Raw genomic sequence first — 13,830 nt, forward strand, 5'->3', positions numbered from 1 at the left:
CATTGTTAGCCAATAATTGGTCAATGGACCCATCACCATAACCTTTACTATGACCTGTATCTACAGCCTCTTAAATCTCTTCATTTAACTTCTACAACATGTTCTTTAAAAAAGGTATGATCTCAAAGATTTTCATTTATATAAATGTCTGTTAAGTCACTATCACTGAGAGGGTAGGCGGAGCCATGCGGCTGCTTTTCTGGTCTCTGCAAGTGTTATGAGTAAACTACTATGGCTGAATCAATAAAGGAAAGATCGATGACTACAGACCACTTCAAAAATAAGTGAAAATCCAAAGAAAAAGAAACAAATTTGACGCTCAGATGAAGGCAAACAGTCTAATAAGGAAAGAGACCGTCAGCGAGGAATATCAAGAGCTACAACCGTGACAAAGGGAGCCAACTGTGGATGTCTGATTAAATTGGGGAGTGTCCTCCCTTAATAAAAATTATTCACTAAAGATGCTGCCAAAGAGGATGAAAAAAATCATCAAGATGAGATCTTTAAATTGAGATTAAGCTTCCATAAATAACTCGTTGTGTATTGCAAAAGAGTGAATGTTTTCTTACTCAGTGATTGATTAAGGGAACCAGATTAAACATTTAAAGACTCTTTAATATCATAGTTAATAAAATAATAAAATGCTTGTCCTGCTCTTCATGCAGCAGCTCTTGTATGAATCTTCTGTCGTACATTAGTGACAGCAGCGTTGATCTCCTGCACGGTGATGACTTTCACTCGGTTTGCTTTCGACAGCCGGGACGCCTCCGAGCTCACCAGCCTGAGCAGGACGGGTTTGGGAAATCTGAGCCGGCTGACCAGGAAGTCTGGACTCCTCATCGAAGCCGGACTGACCTGCAGGAGAGATGAAGAGTTACAGGAGGTTTTAAGTATCCCTTCAGATCAAAGGACTCTAAAGCATTTTCACCAGCAAAGTCCACTGGGAAATTTTGACCTTTGACCTACTGTAAAAGAATCCCATTTAAACAAGAGACACGTTTTATTCTCACCTCTTTACGAGCTCTGTAGATGAGGGTGGAGTGAGCTTTAGTCCTCTTCTTTAGTCCTTCTGTCTGTGAAGGAATCCTGCGTGCTGCTCGGACAGGAGCCTTCATTCTGACTTCTGCTCAGCTTTTGTCACAAACACCTTCTTGAACAGAAATCAGGAAATTAAATTTACAGCAGTTCCTTCAGAGGTCACCAGAAACGAGAGCACGACAGAGACGTGTGTGTGTGTGAGGACTGAATTTGATGTTTTAATGAGCGCACATTAAAACAGCCTTGCTTAATTAGGCTTAATAACGTTCACCTGTCAGCAGGCTTTGAAGCCCTCAGTGTGACTTCAGACGTCTTCGGCCTGCAGAGTTTCTGCTGCTGAGAGAAACGTCAAATAGAAGCAGGAACGCGACATGTTTGTGTTAAACATCAGGAGTGATGGCACCCAACCTTTTTTAAGACACATTTTCAATAAGCTTCAACAGTAAAAATGCTTGAAACATTTTCAGAAACATAATTTTTTTTCATTAAAATCCCACTTTAGCCTCTTTAATCATTAATAGGATTAAAGAACAGAATGTTTCATATGAGAATTGATCTACATGCCTGGAAATCGGCTGCGATTTAAAAGAAAGAAATACACTCATGTTGTTATCTTTACTCATATTAAGTTGTTGTATTATCTCTTGTAAATCTTAGCATCTAATCCAAAGGCAGCAAGAGTTTATTCCCTAATTGCTCGATGTGAGAGTCAGGAGGGAACGTCAATGCAGTGAAGCTGTGTTTTGGCAGCTTTTCAGTCGGCTCTGCTTTGAACATTTGTTTTCTCGTTCTTTGCATCATTATCTGAGCGTTGTAGCTGAACTACTGAGGATCCTTTTGGAAATGAATATTTTGAATATGTTGATTTTTCTTTTTTTAAGATTATTATATTTTCAGATAGATAGACGGGACACAAAAAACATACATTTGACAAAACAGTTCAAACATAGAAGACAGAGTTCAGGGCGCTGTAACGTACCTTTGATCAGGGATTTAGTTTGATATTTAATTTCAGGATAGATTGATGAACAAACGAGTGCTTCAGTCTAACCTTATTAAAACCTGGGACCCCGTATCTCCGGTTTAATGGTAATAGTTCATACTGCCTCTGCAGAGCGTGGTCTGGGTCAGACACATTGTTGTTCCCCAGTCTAAACATGTTCCTGTTGTAGGCTGATTCATAAACTTTCCCATGTGACTGTCCGACAACCTTTGAGCAGATTTTCAACTGGTGGAGCCGTTTAGACTTCAACACAGTGGACAGACACTTGTACCACGTGGTGTTAAAGTACTGTAGGACACACAGAACAAAAGAAGACTGTTTACTCACCCCGAAAGATCTAAGTTGGTGAAGAAAATAAGTTCTTTGTTTTGTCTTTTTGCAGACAAATTCAGTGTGGTCTTTCCAGGATAAAAGACGATCTAGCATTACACTCAAGTATTTATGAGAAGAAACCTGCCTGATTTTTTCATTATGAATGATAACAGGAGCATCATGAGAGTCAGATTGGCCTTTTATTCCTTTCAATAAAAGAGATATGACAGTGGATGGTGTTGGAAACAGGGGAAGAGAGAATGGGGCAAGGGGCCAGGGTTGGGGGTTGAAGCCGGGGCTGTATCCTCTGTACATGGACCGCACCATGTAGCCCCGAATATGTTTATATCTCAATCCTCAGAGACTTGTTTTTATATTAAGTCTTTCTTCTCTCCTGAGCTGCACAATTGATTGCCTTATCATCCAAATCACAATGTGGGCAAGTGCAGAATCCAAATGGCAAAAGCAGCAATGTTTTAATAATGGTTAAATGTGAGACAAAATAGTGTTATGAAGAAGCACTGTCGGGATGCTGCGGTCCAATGGTCCACAATACTTGTTCTCCAGAAGTGTGAAAACATGTTTCTTTGTTACAGACCCAAGAAAGTATCAAAACATCCTGATTTTTTAGTGTAAAACTGATTTAAATACGTGGTATAGGTGAAGTATTTCTCTAATGTGCAGCTCTTCCTTTCTCTCTTCCATATTTTCAAACCAAACAAAGACCTTCTGGTGGATCATATGGATCACAAGGCCCAGCAGAAGCCATCACCACCCTCCAGCAGCATCTCTCCTACACACACACACACACACACACACACACACACACACACAAATCTGTCACACTGATTTTTGTTCCTCCTGCAGGATCTTTTAAGGTGACCCCTGTGACCGTGCTGTGATTATGAGGATGCGTGGCGTTGCTGGTGGTCGCTGATGATGGTGGTGGGTGAACAGCTGTAGGAGGGGCTTTGTCAGATAAGGACGGCATTAGGTAAGGCCATTAGTGTCCCGTGGATTATTGTAATCCAGCCTCTCTATCACTGCTGGCTTGGTTGCTCATTCTACAGTTTGTTCCCGTCTGTTTGGAGGTTGGAAGATGGCTCTCATCGTGCAGCGTTCCCTGCTGGTCCTGCTTCTTCTGGGAGCTAACGGTACGACTTCAGTCTCTGTGAACACGTAATCTGTGAGCTTTAGAACTTTAAAACTCTAAACTCAAACTGATTCCTCTCTCAGATTTTGACAAATACAGCAGATTTTTCCAGTCAGCTCGGGGATTAAGATCCAGGTTTCCTTTGTTGACATCATATATGATTCTTTTTCTCTGTGTTGTGTTTATTTGCGTTTCCCTAATCTGGTTAAATGGAGACAGATTGATGCACAGATTTTGTTTGCTACAGTGGGTGACTACTGTGTCCTAACAGTCTCTTTCCTCCTCTGCGCTTCCTCGGATGCCTCCCTGTGCTTTGTCCTTCTGTCCATCTGCCTGAACAGTGCTCATCAGCATCAATGCTCAAGAGGTATGAAGGAAACTCAGCAGCTATCGAAGATGTTTTAACTGTTAGAACCAACAGGATTTACATTAAATAAAGCTCAGAGCGCTTTAGATCAACAACAAACACCTCAGCTTTGAGATTAACAATCTCTCTTTGAATGAATGAAATCTGCTGTTACATAGCTGGATCACTATCCTTTCAGTGCACACCCGCTGTATTTTAAAATGAAAGTATTTATGTGCTGGGTATCTGTGTTGATGCTTTTTTTGAATTGCATTCATTGCATGTTGTTTGTGTGTTTCCCTGAGGTGGGAGTTTCCGAGGCGTGGACCAGCAAGTCCTGCAAATGTGACTGTGAAGGAGTAGAAACCCCGACTGAGTACACCTCCATTGGGACGGGCTCCATGGTGCGAGGAGTCGACTGCATGCCAGGTCAGAACAACTGTTATTTGTGTCAGTAAACTTCCCAACAAATTTAGCCAACCATTAATGAAACATGAATGGCCTTCATTTAGAGATATCAAAGTGAGGTGTTATCGACTCGTAATGGGTGCTTGGTTTACTCACCACAAAAACAAAGACAGAATTCTGTCTGTAGGTCTGTTACTTATGATGTTTTTTAATATAAATTAATCTGATGAGTATGTTCTCATTTAATAGATTAATCATTTTGCTTTTCAAGTCCAGCAAATTTACTTTAAGACAAATTAAAATCTAAATCTTCACATTCATGAGGATGAAACCGCTGAATTTTGGGCTTGAAAATTGATTGAAAAATTGAAAACCAAAATAGTTGGCTATTAAAATCTTGTCCATTGTTTAATCAACAAATCCTTTAAGCTCCGCATTGCTGATGACACAGATAGAAGGGGGATCTCTATATGCACATGCATGAGTGCATTAGACTCCAGATTTGACGCCACAGGGCGGACATGCTCCAGTGGACATCGTCAGAGAAGATGATGCAGATGGAGCCGTGATAAGAAACACAAACACTCTCACTGAGGCTGCACAATCCTCTTGATTCAGTGTTTCAGTATCAGGAGAATTCAGACAAAAAATGTCCTGTGAATCTTGATCTTAATCTACAAACAGATGCAGACAAAAAGAAGAATAGTCTTCCTTTCAGTAGAGGTCATGTTAAAAAATGATAAATGCTCACAAAGTTACCCCAGAACCTGCACAGGGATGCAGATATGAACCAAAAACAGCAGATTTGGTTGAAATAAAACATCTTTCTCGACATAACAAACACAATAAAACAAAGAAGGGACTGATGGTAGCCTCACATAAAGATCCGACATGTGTTGCCTTTAGCAAGAGAGGAAGAAGGCGGAGTTGATGTACATTGAAAGGGCTTCCCTCAGTGAATCGATGTGTGCTGACTGAGCCATAAATCACGTGGCTCCGCTTGATTGACAGAACAATAAGTTCAGCAGATGATCATTATCTCAGAGCGTTTTGCTCAGATTACAGGGCTCCTTATGGGCCGTGCTGATGGCACAATCACACAAACCAGTAATCACCACAACATGGACCCAGTGATGATCAAAGATGACAGACAGCCTCAGACTTTCTTCCTGCTGTCTCACCTTTCTGCTTTTCCTCTAACCCAGCCATCTGAATGTGTTTTATTTTAGCGCTGAAATACATTAGAGAGGACGACAGTGTCGCTCGCATCGCTGTTATGTAAACACTTATCTCCTGACTCACACACTCTGCTGCTGCTGTACACATTGTAATTCAGGGATTAGGCAGGATGTGACCCTGCACCGGATAGGCTTAATCCAGTAGTAAACAAAAGCGCATCAGGTTTCAGCTCCACTCATCCACAGCTGATGTTTTAGGAACTTTAGGGAGAAAAAACTCACTCGTGTGCAGCTCTATTAACTCGCCTATGCATATATTTATAACATGCTTTTACAGAGTCAGCTGAAGACTTCCTCTTGTGGGATTTTAGTGGAAGTGAAAGGGCAGATTGATGGATGAAAACACGCGAGCAACACGGAGCTAAAGCTGCGGAGAGGAGGACATGGCCATCTGTCCGCCTGCCGCCCTAATGGACATCACTGATCTCTCACTGTGGAGATTTAAACTGCAGGCTTTTAGGAGGGGATATGGGTCACACCGGGACGGCTAACAGGAGGGGGCTTTTGGGAGCGGGAGAGTGTGAGGATTGTAAGTCAGCAGGGGCGAGGATAGAGAGAGGAGAAAGGATGAAAGATGGAGAATTAAAAGGCTTAGCGATGATCATTTCAGTGTTTTACTGCTTAGCTGACATGTTTGTGTTTTCTCCTCTATCAGGGCGGTGACCTTGAAAGCCTCATAGCACGGAGGTCTTTATGTCCAAACGATTACACCAGAGATTTAAATTAGACTTGTCTCTCCTGCAGAGTGTCCGTACCACAGGCCTCTGGGCTTCGAGGCCGGATCAGTGAATCCGGACCAGATCACCTGCTCCAACCAGGACCAGTACACCGGCTGGTTCTCCTCGTGGCTGCCCAGCAGGGCCCGCCTCAACACTCAGGGCTTCGGGTAAGTAAAGGCCAACATGTTTGACGTACTATGTCAAGATAGCAAACAGAACCTTTTGCAGAATTATGTAACTGCTTGTATTTTTAGTTTCTGGCAACGAATGCTCGGGTTTGTTTTAATTTAACTCATAAAAATGTTGCTTCTGCCAGAGACGGTTGCCTGTTTTGTCTCAGGGGAGAGACCCTCATAACGTCCAGGCGCTCGCCTGTGAGGGCAGGCAATATTAACAAAGATCAACTCAGACCAAATGCGACCATTCCTTATTATGTAAGGTGCATTTGCTGAGGTTGACATACCAATTCTTAGTTAAAGATATAATCTTAAAGATTTTCATTTAAATAAATGTCTATTAAGTCTCTATCTATCGCCGAATAATGTAACACACTGGTGATTGAGTCTATGGCCCACTGATGAAAGCCTTTGCATTTGCAGTATCACAGACTGGGTGTCTGTGGCGACATTGGTGGATAAAATCACAAGCTGAGCCCAGTTAGTGACGCATTTTCCATCAGCCAGAAGGGGTTGGTCTGCCAGAGAGGGTAGGCGGAGCTAAGCGGCTGCTTTTCCGGTCTCTGCAAGTGTTGCGAGTAAACAGTAATCTACTATGGCTGAACAAACAAAGAAAAGATGGATGACTACAGATACAACTTCAAAAATAAGTGAAAATCCAAAGAAAAAGAAACAAACTTGACGCTCAGATGAAGGCAAACAGTCTAAAAAGGAAAGCGACCGTCAGCGAGGAAAATCAAGAGTTACAACCGTAACAAAGGGAGCCAACCGTAGACGTTTGACCTGTCAGAAACATGTGCGCCCGCAATTACCTTTTATCGCCATAAGGTGCCGCCCCATAGAATGAAACTGAGAACTTCAAGATTATATCTTTAATCACTATAAAAAGAATAGCTTCACACCACCGAAAGATCATCTGTTTCCTGACCTAAGGTGGTTCAAGCTCTCACCTGCCTGCGGTGATGTATTTGTGTGCTGTAAGACCCCTTGACATCATTGAAGGGTGTGGTTACAGGTACAAAGAAACACACAGACAACATACAACAAGACCAATGTGGAGTGATCAGAGGGAAACAGGCCTTAGAGTTTCAACCAGAGTAAAGCGAATACACACTTTAAGCCTGGTATAGGTAAAAATGTAAACCATTAATATCTCTAAAAACTGGAACAAAAGGAAGAGATTGATTTTGTAAATTAAAATAAAAGTCCTGCAGAAAACAACAAGCTCGATTATACTGAATGCTCGTGTTTCTCCTGCAGGTGTGCCTGGCTGTCTAAGTTTCAGGACAGCAGTCAGTGGCTACAGATCGACCTGCTGGATGTGATGGTGGTGTCTGGGATCCTCACCCAGGGCCGCTGTGACGCCGACGAGTGGGTCACCAAGTACAGCGTTCAATTCCGCTCAGACGAGAAACTCAACTGGATCTATTACAAAGACCAGACCGGAAACAACAGGGTGAGTTAAAGCACTGAAAATCTGAAGTGACTCCACAGAGTTTATGTGATACAAAGAGTGAGGCTTGATGTCGGCCATTAAAAAACACTACACTGGTTGGACTGATAGCAATGTCAGAAAAAATATAAACTTGGAGGCTGTTGTTGTTATCATCTTGTTAATGATCATTTGTAGTTTGAATAAATACTAATCGCCAAAAATGTTGATACAAAAAAGTCAGACATGAACTGATTCCAGCTTTCCTGCTTTTCTTCCCTTGAAATCCCTGTAAATCAAATGTATTCTTTATTATATTTTATCAGTTTCTGTCAATTACTTTTCCAGTCTAATAAGCTACTCCAACCTGACCTTTGACCCCTCTCTCCTCAGGTGTTTTATGGAAACTCTGACCGCTCCTCGTCTGTGCAGAACCTCCTGCGACCGCCCATCGTGGCTCGTTACATCCGCATCCTCCCGCTCGGCTGGCACACACGCATCGCTCTGCGCCTGGAGCTGCTGCTCTGCATGAACAAGTGCATGTGAACCTCTCCTCGCACCGTCCCCAAGGCCTTTTCCCAACACTTCATCTGTCCCTAAAGCTCCATCGTCTGAATGTGTGGTCTGTTATTTTACCCACAGATTTCGCCCCTTTAACTACATGCAGAAAACCACAAAAACATTTGGTTAAAACCTTTTTTTAACAGTTTGACTATAAATATTTGTTTGATATGCTCAATGAGCCTCCATTCACTCCTCTCTCCTTTGTCTGTGTTGAACCAGGCTCACACTGGAGGCTTTAATTTGCTCAGTTCTCAATAGATTGGTCCATTTCAAATGAAATGGCATAAATTCAAAGCAATAATTAGGTGTGGAGAGGGAGAGGCAGTGTTGCTATGGAGGTTTGATACACCGGTCAGAGACGAGCTCTTTAAAAACATGTCTGTCCTCATGTGACAGGTCAGTGGTCTGTCTGCTTAACCTGATATTTAATGGTGAACAGGGAATTTGCAGTTCTGCATCGCTCAGGCCGCCTCTGCTCCTGATTTGCTTGAAGGATAAAGCTACTCTACATTTTTCAAACTGCCAAAAAGCCCATGAAAAGACAAAAACAACAATTGATCCTATCAGCCAGTATTGTCACTTCTTTACTCTTAATGCATTTATTTGTATTGTTCTAAAAACACATCAGTGGGGCGCACTGTTGGCAGTCTGGTGGACATGATACTTCATCACCTGGGGACTGCAGTTTATTTCAAATCAATACCATATACGCTGTCCTGCTGCTCTAAATACTTAACTCTCCAATGTGGATCAAATGTGTATTAATCCGCTGCTGGAAATAGTCCCCAACAGATGTACACTTTAATACTGTTTGAGTAAAGTTAGCTGAAAACGACCCTGTCCAGCAACAAATCAACTTTTACACAATTAGTGATATTGCTTTTATACAACAGTTATACAAGCAGCAAGTAGTAGAATAAAGTAACAACAGATTATTTTTTGCTCCACCAACTCAACTAGTTCCACAACTTAACTGAAACTGGACTTTTGTTGCCAAGCAACCCAAACATTCTCCTGCACTGTGTCTACATGTTACAACAGATCAGCTGTTTTTTATCATGTACATTTATCTGTTTGTTTTAATTCATCATCAACCAGTGAAATACGAGTCTGCTGTGTGATTCAGAGGCACCAGCCTGATTAATGTAGAGAGGGTACAGAGTCTGCTGTAATGTTAATTAACAGTGTTCAGAACACCTGGCTGAGTGATACACAATGACAAATCCCTGTCATGTTTTCTACATCACCATTATAGAATGCCTCTTGTCCAATCAGATGACTTGGTCTAACTGTTGTATAAAATTATATAATTATGACCCATTTAAAGAGAATAATTTTTTATCTTCAGTTTGAACAAATGATCAGACAGAAGTGTGAGACCAGAATGTTTTGAGAAAATGGCTAACACTTTGTTGATTTGGTCTTTTCATGAGATTTGCTGATAAGAAGAAAAAGTAGATAAATACCGGGCGTGTTGATGTAAATTCTGCGTGTTCTTTCACTTCCTGTTTTTGCACTTTTTTGAAAACTTATCACTCTTCAGTGCTGTACAAAGATTGAGGGATTGACAGCTCACTCATATCCAAATGTGGTTTTGAACTGTGGTTAACTCCTGACTTTTTCTGTCAAATGTCCCATGGTGCTTTAGGAAACAATGCAGAGTTGTATTCACCCTGCTTTCTTTATTGTATCATCAAATAATATCCTTGATTAAATCAACACTTCTGTCATCAAGCTGTTGTGTGTGCGTGTCTGTGCTACAAAACAAACAAATGAGCCGTTCAAAAATGTACAGTTTGCTTTTATTATGAGACCCTATCATTTTAAAGTAGAATGGTCAGTATAGATACACTCTATTATTTCTATTTACACCCTGTAAGAAGTGGGAAACGGTTGAATGAAAAAAGAACTGATGTTTTAGGAAACACATTCGTATCTGTGAAAGAAAAACTCCTCTCAGTTCTGAGTAGATGTGACTTACTGCGGGGTTGAAGCCTCCATTTCCATCTGAAGTGTTTAGACAGTGAGCTAATGTAAGGCTTCGGGTCGCTAGCAAGGCAAGCTTTGTCATCACTCTGTCCCTTTAATGATCGAGAAGAACCCACATCAGCAGTCGTTTACAATCATTAGCAATCAGGATTTTTCAGAATACACAACAGGGGGCAGTTTGACCTTTCCGGGGTCGTGTTCAAGGACAATCTGAAAATAAAAATGTATTGCAGAGCGATGTCTTGATATTATACGTGGACACTTAATCACAGTCTCCTTCTGCTATATTTGGCTCCAGTTTAAGCAGCCACTGATTTGACATGGCAATCGGCATTAGTATGGGTCTCTTTCTGCATGTTATTGCTTTCAATCAGCCAGTAGTCAATTGGTTCATTTGTTGTTTTCCCCTCTTGTTTGTGTTTTTTCATTCATTCAACAGACGTGAAACAAAACATGAAATCCTCTTTTTAGTCCACAGATGCCTCGGGTTTTGAACAAATGCATCCATCCTTCTTTCCTCTGTTACCTCCTTCTGTGGCATGAAAGCTGTTCTTAAGCTTTAAAACCACAGAAGAAGAGTCAGGGACGGAGGATAAATGCACGACAGGAAGGAAAACTCTGCTGTGTGTTTGCCTAGGCCACAAATTGTGTTGTTTTGTATCATCCACGTGTCAGTACAGTCGGTAAATGCTTTTATGAATGAACTAGTTCAGTTAAATCATCCCTGATCATGGCTAGAGATATTACAAATAAAAAGTAAAGCGTAAACAGTAGGAAAACCAAATTCGCATTTACAAAAGGCATTTACAAAAACTGATAACATAAGCTTTAAAATGCTCACTGAAAAATGTAAACACACATGAAAGGAGAAGTCTGGCGTTTCCTTTTCTTTCTTATCGTCGACAAATCCAAAGAAATAACAACAATGCACGGGCCTGCATTAGCATGTTGTCCTGTTCGTGTAAGAGAATAATGTGTTACAAATGATGCACAGTGGCTTATAACACAACACTGGGAAGTTATCACAGCAGCATTAATTTAATCTATTTCTTCTATCTATTTTAGAGATACACAGAATAACTAGTGTTCACATCACAGGCTTTAAGTAATCTACCACTAATGTGCGCTAATATATATCTGAATAACGTCGCAAAAGCTGAGCCAAGTTAGGTTTTTTTGCAGGACTATCATGAGTTCCTGCCTTTGCGCCCTCTGTTACGTCACCTAGCTCGCCTGTTTCTAATGTAAGAGAGGGCTGCATTTTTTCATAGGAGGACTACCATCAGTCTGAATGCAGCCTCAGTTCTTCTCTCACTGCTGGACTTCCCATGCTCCTCAGTGGGAATCCAACAGTTCGTTCCTACTAAAGAAGCCACAAATATAAAGTTTCATTTATGTCTTTTTTTTGTAAACAGCAACAGTTTCAAGGAAACATTATTATACAAGATTAAATAAGCATTAAATAGGGACTATTTTCAGTTGCGGATTAATACACACTTGGCTCTTTACTGTATATTTCAAGTATCAGGATGTTTGTGCAAATGATTAACTACAGTGGCCATGATAATGAAGGAACATGTTAGTAAATGCAACCGTGTTGCTCACTATTGTGTTTTTAATCTATCTATTGCAGTAAGCTACATCAGGTTTTGGATACACAGACAGCACTTATTAGGTTCAGCCATTGTTGGTTTTGGTCTTTTCATTGGATTTGTTGACATGAAGAAATAAAAGATGCCACCAGACTTAACCTTTTCGATCTTAAAGGTTGTAGGTGAGGTATGCCTTTTTGCAGAGTGCTCCCCTACTATCTTCAACACTTAAATGTTTCACACCTCATTAAAAGAGGCGTGCTTTTTTTTTTTACCACAGATGGGCACCAAAGTATTGATGCTCATTTCCTGCTGTTAAGGCTGTAGACAAAACTAACATGGCAGCATGGAGCTGGAAAGCCGTTGTCGCTGATAAGTGAACTTAGAGACTGAACATGGGGCTCGTTTTAAAATGGGGACACCATGAGTGGGACGTAAAGCGGGTTGACAAACACGGAGCCTAACAGTCTCTCTGGCTGTTCTGCAACCGAACCCTGCTGACGAACAGCCCGACTCGTCACTGAACTTCAAAACTGATGTCATGAGGGTGGAGGGCAGATTTGTTTGAGATGTCAGGTCTGAGATTTTTTTTCTACTTTGGGCAACAAGTACTCTATATATCAATATTTCTTTACACTTTGATGAAACAAACGTAAAATAGGGTTAAAATAAGATGATAAAAGTGAAAAACCTGTTAGTAACATATCAAATTGAACAGAAAAGGACATTCACCATTATTAAATATTCCTCGTGACATATTGTATTATCAACACATAAATATCTATGCATTTCTCTGTGTCGAAACTAAAGCTCTTGCAAATACACATTTATCTCTATATTACCTTATAATATTCCCATATAACCTACATACTGTGTCATTTATAGCTTATATCCTTGAATTTAAAACAAATAAATATTTAATAAATAATGTTGATATAAATCTTTTTTTGTTTGTCGTTGTTCTTATCAAATATCGGAGCTTGAAAAAACGTTGGAGTTTATTGGCCACCAGTGAGACAGCGGCTGTCTGATGTTTGTTGCTGTAGCGTCCTGTGAGCAGCAGGTGGCAGCAGAGAGGCCACATGGGCAGTGTCTCCTTGACAGGAAAGATCAGAATAACACACATCTGAAAAAGTACTGGCACTGTTACTGCTGCGTTGTGTTCGACCTGTCAGCGTCTAGTCTTTGTAGATTTGTAGACATGAGCATCAACAAAAGAACTACGTTTCTAAACGAGGACTCGATCCAGTGAAACAGGCTCTCATGTAAACTTTCACTACAGTACCATGACGTCTGCGTCTGGCAGATGCTCTCAGGGTGGAGACACATTGGAGGTGGGTGTGGTTCAGAGGGGGTTTACAGCGCGGTCTCCTTCAGGTCGTTGAGGTTTGGCATCCTGGAGCGGGACGCTCGGGTAAAGGTGGGTCCGTTCTGCCCCGGTTTGATGCCCAGCTGCTCGGGGGTGAACTGAGCGCCCTCCGCCCGCTGCAGAGCAGACACGTGCCAGCTGGACTCAATCTGTCCAGGTAAGGGGTAGCTGGTCTTGCGGCTCTTGGCCTGGGCGGTGCTGCTCACCCCGGAGTGCCCCCTGCTCTCGGCGTGCCCTCGACCCTCGGGGTAGCCCGCTTTGGATGAGGGCTGAGGGGGGTTGGGGAGGGGAGCTTGGAAGCGCAGGTCAGGGGGAGGAGGAGGAGGCTGTCCTTGATTTGAGGACGAAGGGGAGAGGTGAAGGAGTCTGCGGAGCGACTTGAGGGGTTGACTCTGTTAGGAGAGAAAGAGATACAGTTAATAAATTATCATAAAGGATAATGCTTCTCCATGTTGCTGATTGTCTACAAATACTAACTACATCTATCTATC

General features: G+C 41.6%; 2 protein-coding genes across 2 annotated transcripts in view; one reads left to right on the plus strand and one right to left on the minus strand.

The window, feature by feature from the left end:
- The first annotated feature begins 3,452 nt into the window (after positions 1-3,452).
- Positions 3,453-8,371, plus strand: rs1a (retinoschisin 1a). The gene is made up of 6 exons (XM_069664061.1): positions 3,453-3,507; positions 3,848-3,873; positions 4,158-4,281; positions 6,243-6,384; positions 7,654-7,849; positions 8,219-8,371. Exons 1-6 carry the CDS (start codon positions 3,453-3,455, stop codon positions 8,369-8,371), a joined length of 696 nt encoding a protein of 231 aa, XP_069520162.1.
- A 1,798-nt stretch (positions 8,372-10,169) lies between these two features.
- The window catches only part of cdkl5 (cyclin dependent kinase like 5), a 40,743-nt gene continuing 37,082 nt past the window's right edge, over positions 10,170-13,830 (minus strand). The window contains exon 20 of the mRNA XM_069661636.1: positions 10,170-13,731. Coding sequence (XP_069517737.1) covers positions 13,327-13,731 — 405 coding nt within the window. The 3' untranslated portion in view covers positions 10,170-13,326. The remainder of the gene's footprint in view (positions 13,732-13,830) is intronic.

The sequence above is a fragment of the Semicossyphus pulcher genome, unplaced genomic scaffold (genome assembly GCF_022749685.1).
Source record: "Semicossyphus pulcher isolate SPU_LCO1_2020_fin unplaced genomic scaffold, fSemPul1.0.p SCAF_1, whole genome shotgun sequence".
Taxonomy (NCBI): Eukaryota; Metazoa; Chordata; class Actinopteri; order Labriformes; family Labridae; genus Semicossyphus; species Semicossyphus pulcher.